The following is an 11,390-nucleotide window of genomic DNA, read 5'->3' on the forward strand; positions in this document are numbered from 1 at the left end:
CACTTTTTAAATTCAAAAACTTCCAATACTTATCAACTTTGATATTGCTATGATATTCGTATACTTTATATACAGAGTTATTAAATGAATTCGAAAATGCACTTGGTATAATCAAGAAATAGAGTTACAAAAAAACATTGTCTTGACACAATAAATTCTGATGTGAAAATCTTTTTAAGAGTTAGAATTAGTAAAAATCATAGATAGAGATTAAGATTGTTCAGGCAATAGATACATATAATGAAAATATCTCTTCGGTAATCTTCATAATTTTTTTATCCAAAAAATGATAATGGTAATTCTTTTAATGTTCTTTATTTAGATAATCTAAATAATATCCAATTAGTGAAAGAACGAAATAGCATTACTCAATATCAAAAAAATTTAACAAGGTTATATGATTTTGGAATTAATAAATTTCAAATATTTCTTTGACAGATTTTTTTTTGCTGTCTAAATTCATTTTAAGATTAAAATTTAGTTATTTTTTGATTTCGTATAATAGTTTATAAATTATAAAAAAATAAAAAAAAAATTTTTAGACAAGAGTTATTTATTTTAAGGAAATATTTATTTTAATGAAATATGAGAAATATTATCTAATAAAATATTTTGTAATTGTTTATATAATTAAAAAAAATTATAAACAAAAAAATTAAATTTATTTTTAAATTAATTTTTCAATTATAATTTTAAATTGTAATTTAGTAGTTTAAATAAAACTAAAATAACTATTAAAAAAAACTATAAAATAATATAAGAAAAAATTTTTTTTACAAGTATAAACTTTGCTGAATTGCTGAATTTTGTTTCCCAATAATCATAGAACTTCTAAATTCTATATACTATGTGATGAACAAACCTAACATTTACAAATGTAAGATAATTTATATTATAAATTTCTGTTTTTATTATATAATGAATAAAAATATTATTGAAAATAAAAAAAAAAGAGTTATATATAACTTATTTTTATAAAAACTTTATATAATTGCTTTCTTTTTTATTTTCTTATATAACAGATATTTATAACCGGATTTAGTAAACAATTAAAAAGTAAGAATATTCATAATATTAGAAAAAATCTATAGGAATATCACACTTATTTATATATTTTTTTCCCGTATTTTTCCCGTATAAAAATTTTACATGAAAATTTTCCGATCTTATATTATATATTTACAATGTAATATGTGCACAAAATACTGTTATTAAATTATAATCTTTCATTCATAATCAACTTTTGCCATATAAAGTATTATAATATATTTTATGTACAATATAAAAGTGAATATATTAAAGTTAAAAAATTAAATAATTTTGAAAATACAATATAAAAGTGAATATATTAAAGTTAAAAAATTAAATAATTTTGAAAATCTAATAAATTTTATTTTTTCGCAACGATTTCATACAATTTCATTGTTCCATATATAGCAATCATGTTATTATGCAATAAGTGTATTAAATTTTTATATTTCCAATAGTTTTTGAAGAATTTCATTATATTATATATAGAATTTATTGAGACAGAAACAAGTTTAAATTTATTCCTTTTATAATTAATAAAGATATAGATTATTAAAATAAAATATACATTAATATTAGAATATTTTTGTGAACAACTGTATATGTTTCATAATATAAAAATACATACTATATAAATAATATATAATATAAATTATTTTATTTTTGTAAGTATTAAAAAAACTTTGTTGTAACATACAAGATTTAAAAGTTTCAATTTTTATATAACTTGTATAATTATCAAGAAACAAAATTCAATATAACAATATAAGCAATATAATAAAACTTATACTTTTTATACTTATTTTTTTGTTTGTAATTTTTTTCTAATTATATAAATAATTTATAAATTTTTTACACAATATTATTATTATTCAATGAGTAATTATTGTCTAAAAATTTTTTCTTATAATTATAATTTTTATTTCTTATAATTATAATATATATAATATGTATTTTATTACAAAATTAAAAAGTATTTAAATTTTCAAGCATCAATTTATTATATATTATTTTAATTTTTTATATATTATTTTTATTTTCTTAAAATGAATTTATGTATATATGATATACACATTATCTACATATACATATCATATCCAAAAATTTTTATAATATTTTAAATTTCTGGGACTTTTTCTAATTAAAATAGTAATTATGCAATTTAATTTTTTCTCAATTTTAATAATTTTATTATAGTTTTTTTTAAATAGTTTTGTTTAATTAAAACAAGAAATCATTCGGAAAAAATTAAATATAAAATAATTCTTGGGTGATTGAAAATAAAATGAATGATGTTATAACAATAGATACTAAATATGAAACTAAATAGTGTAATGATTTTTGAAATGTTTTAATTTGATATCGAATTAATAAAATATCGAATATCATTGGAATTGATATATTTCAAGTTTATCATCATTAATGAGAAAATTTTTAATTGGTTCCTTCGTTATATATATTAATTATTTGTTGTTACAATATGATTTTTTTTAACAAAACAATAAATAATAATCGCATATTTAATTATACTCTATCACAGATGAATATGTTCAAACAAAATTCTATAATTACATAGAATTATTATTAACTAACATATGTAATACTCTTTTTTTTTAGAAATGACAAAAATTATTTTTTTGATTTTTCTGTTTGATTTTTTACTTTAATAGTAAAATTTGTTTTCATTTAATAATAATAAAGTTATAAAAAAATAATAATAAAGTTTAAAAAAAACTGAAGTGAAATAATGAAAACTAAAAAAAACTGGTGAATTTCATAATTATTGTTAAAATTTTTTTCTTGAAAATTATTAAATTTTGTAGTTTTTTTTCCAAAAATTATACAATATTAATGAAAATGAATTTTTTATGGTTTTTTTTTTATTGCTTTATATTCTAATTTACAGATGTTGTGCATTCAGAAGTCAATTCGAGATTGTTTTTAAATATATATTTAATTTGAGAAAGTTCAATATATTTATCATTTTTCATTTACAATGTATTGATATAATGTAAACGATATTTTTATTCATTGCGGTAAAATTTTTGAATGACTTATACATAATTATGCAAAAAATTTTTAAATTATATATTCACTAATCACATAATTAGTTTATAAATATTTTTATGAATTATTATTATTGTGCAAAATATTTGAAAACATAAACAAACATTCATTAAAGTTATGTGATAGATAAGTGGTTTTAGGATATTACATATTTAATGCATGAAATAATATTTCATATTCTTTCAATTTGATGTTTACATTATGCAAAAAAATGCAGTTGTGTCGGTATTTAAATAAACTTATTTATATTTCACAAACTTACAACATTCATTTTTTAAAAAATTATTTATTATCATTTTTCTGATTTGATATTGTTTTGATGTTTTTTACATTGTATTAATATTAATTCAAAAAATATCACAAAGTATACAGACTAACATTACGTTAATTGTATCAATAATTGTGACAATTTTTATTTACAATAATAATTTTTGGAACTTTTGATAAAGTTTAGTCATTCGAGTAAAAAGTAAAAGTAAATTATCGTAAAATAAAATTTATTTCAAACTTATTATTATTTTATTTCATAATTAAATTTACATATGGTTAATTTTTATATATCAGCAGTTTATAAATTTTTTCAATATATCAAAAACAAAAGAATTATATCAGAGAAAATATAAATTTTTAAAGAAAAAAAATAGAATATCTTTATAAAAATATAAAATCTTTATTTTATATTTTTATTTATTATTTTATTTATATTTAAAAATAAATCATTATTGATTGTGGAATAATAAAAGAAAATTTTTAAAAAAGATTTTCAAAAGTATAGAGAAATCTATCAATTAGAAAATATAATTAGAGAAAAAAAGAAATGAGAAAATGAGAAATATGAAAAAAGTAAAAAAAATAAATTATCAATTTCAAAAAATCAAAGAAAATGTATCATTATCAATATCATTTATTAATAGATATATGTCCAAATATTTAAAAAAAAATTTCTGAAAAAAATATATATAAATATATATTAAGTTTGCTAAAGAATATTATAAATAATTAGTATCAGTTTGAAAATATATCATTTAGAGTTATGAATTTAAATATAAATTTATATTAAAAAGAAGAAATGATGAAAATAAAAAAACACAATTAAACAAAATTTATATTTGTGATTGTTTTAACAATAAACAAGTAGACAAATAGTAAACAAATAGACATATCATAATTTTTGATATTATTTTAATTTAAATAAAATTTGTATTTGTAATTATTTTAATGATAAAGAAGTTAGATATATTACAATTTTTGATATTCTAATAAAAGATAATAATATTTAATAAAAAATAAAATATATAGCTGAATTGAAATATTTCTCGAAGATTGTTAAAAAATATTAAAGAAAAATAATATATTATAACTTTTTTATTTGCCATAAAATATCAATCTATAGTCAATGGAATTATTTTTTAATGGATTAGATCAACAAATATCATAAAAAAAACTTCACACGAAAGTTAAATTTATTAACACTTTAAAAGAAATATACAATAATATCAGAATATATTAATACATAGTATGTTTGTTAAAAATTATAAAAGTTAGAGACCATCAAGCATTTATTAATTTTTTTATATTGTAATATATAATAATATATAATATATTAATATATATATTTGTTACGATATAATTTTTTATTTATTTTTATTATTATTTTTCTTTATTTTTTTTATTATAAAGATAAGTATTAATTAAAATACTGACACAATTGAAAATAAAAAATACAATATTATAAATTATTAAATCAATATTATTTTGAAACATATTTATCCAGACAATTAGATTTTTTAAAATTATTGTATGAATCGAAGCATTTTCACAATTTGTATAAAAGCACATATAATAATTATGATATTAAATAATAAATTTTTACTCATTTTACTAAGAGAATTAAAAATTGTATGTTTGACAGGAAAAAGAAGAGAAGAAGAAAAGCAGAAATAAGGAAGGTAATGAAAACTATTTCTATATTTGTGAGTACAAGCAAAATATTTTATTTTTATTAGTTATTAATATTTTTCGTAAAATTATTATAATAATATCATAAATAATATTAAAATAACAATTTGTTGAATGAAAATTATCATTTATTTGATAGATAGTTAATTTTAACTATCATTCTTATTATAGTAGTATAAAAGTATATGTTAATCATGTTAACAATAACTTATATAATTCATATAATCGAATATCATAAAATTTTTTCATCTCTATTTTTTCCATTAGAATTCAAAGTAGCATATATCGATAAATATCAATAATATTGATATATTACTTCTTTAATTGCTGTCGTCGATGAAATATAAATTTTATGAAATACATGATTAATAAGTGATTTTAAGATTTTTATATTGTGATGCAAGATTATTTATGAGTAATTAAAAATATTATTAAGGATTATGCATGAACTAATGATATTTCATTAATTTTTTAACATATATTTTCAAAATATCGTTAACATATCAATAAGAGAAATAGCTTAAATAATTAAATTATATATTACAATATAGTTTTTGTAGTATAAAGTCTCTCTATTTTTATTTATTATTATTATTATATTATAATTATTATTATATAATATTATATTTATTATTATTTATTATAAATAATAATAATAAACATTTTTATATACCTTAATAATAACATTAAATAAGAAAAAATAAAAATCACTTCGATTTGCTAAATGATATTTTAATGATATTTTTAATATATTAAAAACTATCGATAATATATTAAAAAATATCGAAAAAATATATAAATATATAATAAATCAAAATTATAACTCTACAAAATAATCGTTAAATTCTATTTTTAAAAATATATTTAATTAAGCTCTTTTGATAATTTTTTTTTTTTATTTTTATTATTCTTAAATAAAATACACATATATGCGCGCGCGTCTTTTTTTTCTATCTTATACAAAGAATATTATAGTTAGTATCGAAATCAACGAAAAAAATTTATATGAAAATGATTGTTTAATTTATTTGGAAATGGAAAATTCTTATAGAATCTTTAAAATTTTTTTCTTAAAGAACAAAAAATTGCTTTTTTGAAAAAGAGAGAAAATTGTTAAAGATTATTTATGAATATTATATTTATCTCTTTGTATTATATTTTTTCACTATTCTAATATATTAGTGATATAATAATTTTTCAAAATAAAATGTTGTTTTCGAAATAAAATGTTCATTATATATCAACTTTTAAGAATTTGTTGTAAACAAATATTTTAATTTTTGAATTTATAATGACTTAGTTTGCAAAAATACTAAATTTTTAAATTAATTGAAAAAATTTGAAGAAAAATTATTTTCATTTTCTTTCTTGTTTTCTAGCATAAAAACATTTTTGAAAAAATTTGAAATTTTTTAATGATCTTATAAAATGATTTTATAAGAGAATTTCGATAACTCGAAAATTCATTTTTTTTTAAATTTTAGAGATTTATAAAGGATTTCAAGAAAAATATCGGAGTAATTTTTTTTTAATAATTATAAATTATTTTTTAAAAAATAGTTATAATAAAAAATGAATAGTTTTTATACTTTATTATGAATAGTTTTTATACTTTAAGAGAATACTATTAAAATACAAATAGGAATGCAAAATTCATGTATTTAATTATTTAAAATTATTTAAGTATCACATTATGTAATAATTTAATAATAATATTTAATAATAAAATTTAAAATATTTAATATATTTATCTTTTTTACATAATAGAATATTCAAAATTTTTTGCAATAATAATGGTAATTTTTTATTCAAATAAAGAATTTTTATTAATTTCATCGTATTAATAATAATATTGCATTTTATAAAGCATAAAAAACTATTCATTTTTTGTTACAAGATTTTTTTGTATTTATTATAAAGAAAATTTTAAAAATACGTAAAGAAATAAGATAACATTTAATTTAATTAATTTCATTCAAGAGATGTTTTCATCCTCAAGAATCAAAAAAGTATCTAATACTTTTCTTGAAATTTTTTACAAGCTTACAAAGTAAAAAAAAATCAAAATTTTCAGGTTATTGATGTGTTATGAAATATAATGTGTGTTATGAAAATGTACGTTTTATGATTTATTTTTAATATGACAAAATGATTTGTATGTTTGTATGATTTATTATTGTTAAAATTATTTAACAATTAAATAATATTTTGATCAATGATCAACAATTTTTACATATTACTATATATTCTTCGCGATAAAATGATAGCATACTCTTTGATTTTCAATAATTGCAAATTGATATTTTTTATTCATATATATATTATTTTTTATTTATTTCTTTTTTTTCATATTTTCTAAACTCATGATATGTTATTTAGATAGTTAGATACAAATTCAGCATACAAAATATAAATGTATAATAAATATAAAAAAATATAAATATAAGAAACTTTTCCTTTTTTAAACAACAGAATTGATATGTTATATATGTTATCATTTTGTTGAATTTATGTTTCATATAAATAAATTAAATTTGATAAAAATATAAATTATAATTTATCTTCTTTTTCTTTTATTATTATTAAAAAAGATAATTTATATAGAATTCTCAAAAAGTAGATACACTTATTAATTGGAAATTCTTGAGATAATTTCAAGCAATATTTTCCTTTGCAAAATTTTCGATTTTATTATTAAATTACTAACAAAAAATAATTACTATATCTAATCACTAATACTAATCACGAAATAGACTAATCGAGCCGTGTTAACTAAGTGCTGTTGGTACGAACAAGCTTAATTAAACTTCAATATATCGAAGAAAATATATTGAATATAATAAATATTTCTTAATGACAAAAAATTATATCGAATTATATCTTATTCAAAAAAATGAATAAATTAATTAATTACTATTTGTATAACACGATAAATCGAATTTATTTTTCATTAAAAATGAATAATATGAAATAAAAAAATAAATATAAAAATAAATATAAAAATAAAATAAAAATAAATATAAAAATTTTCTAATAAATTAACGATAAATAATATATATATTTGAAATAAAAAAATAAATAAAAATCTTAAATTAAAAAACAATTAAGCAAATAAATAGATCAAATTATTTACTGAAAATTCAATTTGAACTTTAAAATCATTCTTTTGAAATATTTTTTTTTTAATGATAATATCCGTCCTTAATATTGAATTAATAATAATTCTTAACAGATTAATTACAGATAAAATATTAGCGAATAGTAACATACACGAAAGCAATGTATTATTGAATCAACTATTTATTATTCACTTCATTGTAGTATCATTGTATATCATTAATCAATTACAATTACTTGTAATTCAATAAAAAAATTGAATTTAATTTTTCTTTCTCATTGTTATATTTTAGCATTAAGCATTTTTGTTTAAATCTTTGTATTATAGAAAATTGAATGATGGAACAATGATGAACATTATTTCGGTTAGAATCTCTGACCGAAGATAAAAAGATAGTGGAGTTTTCTCATCTTGATATTGAGTAATGAACAATGATTCACAATGTGATCGTGTTTGATGATCAAAATATGACATAGTTTTAACAAACTTTAAATTCATATTAAATTCATGTTAAAAGCTCTACAGAAAATCTCTCCATAGTAAATTTGGAAGTTTCATGATATACATAATATTAGCTAATAATATCACGGATCAGTTTTTTAAATAATGATATTCTAAGAAGGCTAGGAAAAATTTCTTGAATTAGGCTTAAGATGAGTGTTGTACAAAAATACATGTTCTAATTAGCGTATGTTTACTATAAACTTCGTCAAGAAGTTGATTGAAGCTGGAACATATCATTTCAAACTTGCATTGCACTTTAGCCAAGTGTCTTAAAAAATATTTAATATTTATCTAATGCATAAAATACTATTCACAAAAATACTATTCATTGTTTAATATTCCTTATTTTAGATTTAGAAGCCAGAAAAAATATTTTCAACATTTGAATCAATAATCTCGGATGATTAGGATTGAATATAATGTAATCAAATTAAAAACAATTTTTAATCTTAAACCACTTGCATGTTTCAATGGAATTGTATCACTTTTTAATTTTTTTTTTTTGGATTGTGTCTATTATTTATTGCACTAGAAATTATCAATAATAATTATGATTGAAAATTCAAAGATTTATGATATGTTTTTTCCTATTTTTTATGTCACACAAGTGGGGAAAATATTTTTAAAAAATTTTTCAAAAATAATAATAAATATTATGTGTCGTAAATTCTTCTTAAGTTTGAAGATATTATCCATAGTATTATTGGCTATGACATTTCATGGATTTTCCAAATTCATTATGATGTATATGATGAATTTTTCATGCGCATAGTCTTTTTATATTTTGATATTTTGAATTTATTAAAACTTCATTTTGATCATAAAATATAATCATATATTATGAGTTATTGTGAAAAATAATCATAAAGTACATATAATCATATCGTATCTATTAATAAAATCTGCTTATCATTAAAATGAGAAAAAAACATTCTTTTATTCAACTTTAGTAAAAATTCCAGCTGATACATGCATTCATTCAACTTTGCAATCAGGAATACAAACATTTAAACAAAATTCTGCTGCTAAAGTGTGACAATGTGCAAGAAAAATTAAATTCAATTTTTTTAATAGATTATAAATGATTATAAGCTGATCAATGTTGATGATTTATTTATAATTACAAGATATTTTTCGGTGATATTTTTTTTTATAATTAGTTTAATATAATGCAAATCTATCAAAAATTAATTCAATGCTAAGAAAATATATTAAAATATCATATTATTAATGTTAAGGATATAAAGAAGGATTTTGTTGAATTGATTGATTTTATATACTTATTTAATTATTTGTTTTTTAATTTAATAGGTTATAACGTATCACTTATTTTTTATTTGTATTATTTATTGTATTATTTGAATTATTTATTGTTCATTTGTTGAAAAATTTTATTATAAATTTTTTATATAATTTAATATATATTCATTTTGAATGATGAAATAAATTTGATTTATTCGTTCAATACAAATAACAATTAATTAGTTTATTTATTGTTTTTGAATAAGATATAATTCGATATAATTTTTATTGATAAAAAAATATTTATTATATTTAACACACTTTTTTTGACATATTAAATTTGTTCGTTCAATTCATGTTACTCGGTCAACAGCAACTATGCTCAGCAACAGTAACTTCTATCGTAGTTCGATTAGTCTGCGCTAATCAATTAGATGCGTTATGTGATTAGCTAATTATTTGTTAATTACAAAATTTTAACGAAAATATTATCTTGAAATTACTTGAAATGTCAAGAATATTCAATTAACAGCTATTCCTCGATATTTTTAGGATACATTTATAAATATCTATATAAAATTTAGATATATTGTATTAATCTTGAGAATTATTGAAAATTATGCTATAATTTGCAGCATATATTAGAATGGATCTTATATTTGTTGCTAAAAGTTTTTCAATTTCTTTTTGGAATACTCTCTAGAATTGTATCATTGAACAAATTTTAATATATAATTTTAAAAAATAAGATGTGCAAATTTTGAAATCGATATATATATAAATTTGAATGACATTTTTGTATTTATTTGCTTCTTGAATCGATCTTCTAAAAATATTTCAGAAGTATATTCTTAGATTTAGAAATTAATTCAATATTTATTAAAATAAAATTATTATTTATTTGAAATCATATAACTTTTATTTTTAAGATATTTGCCATTATTTTTAATTAAAATTATTTCATATTTGAAATAATTGAATAATTTGAATATTTGAAATTTTGCTCTAAAAGAAAAAAAATAGTTTCTTCATTTATAATTATTGTGTTAAATTATTTCTTGTTTTAATTTATATAGTCAATAATATTTTTTTACGTTTATTTTAATAATTTGTTTGGAAATATATATAAATATATCAAATAACATTGAAACAGTTTAAATATATATTTAAAATAAAAATAAAAAAATAATGCATGAGTTTTTCCATCTAATAAATAATTTTTTTTTTTTATAAAATACATTTAAAAGGCTTGTCGCATTCTGCAATTAGTAAATAATTTTTTTCTTTCAAAATAATTATTTTTGCGAATTGATTGATAATAGTTTGCATTGATCTAAAGATTGGAACAAGTCCAATAATATATTATATTTTTCATACGAAACGTTTAAATTGCAATTATAAATAATTTAATGTTTATATGACTCTCATTTAATTTTTAGCGATTAAATATATATATATATATATATATATA

The 11,390-nt window shown here is 16.8% G+C and overlaps 1 protein-coding gene across 16 annotated transcripts in view; it reads left to right on the forward strand.

The window, feature by feature from the left end:
• LOC102678519 overlaps positions 1-11,390 on the forward strand; it is a 50,315-nt gene that overhangs the window by 22,879 nt on the left and 16,046 nt on the right. For 9 of the 16 annotated variants that reach the window (XM_006623833.2, XM_006623835.2, XM_006623834.2 and 6 more), the window contains one exon: positions 5,009-5,045. In XM_006623833.2, coding sequence (XP_006623896.1) covers positions 5,009-5,045 — 37 coding nt within the window. Of the gene's footprint in view, positions 1-5,008; positions 5,070-11,390 lie in introns of all 16 variants that reach the window. The other 7 variants (XM_006623838.2, XM_006623830.2, XM_031514286.1 and 4 more) reach the window with 1 other exon arrangement.

Source organism: Apis dorsata, unplaced genomic scaffold (assembly GCF_000469605.1).
Source record: "Apis dorsata unplaced genomic scaffold, Apis dorsata 1.3 scaffold_960, whole genome shotgun sequence".
Classification (NCBI taxonomy): Eukaryota; Metazoa; Arthropoda; class Insecta; order Hymenoptera; family Apidae; genus Apis; species Apis dorsata.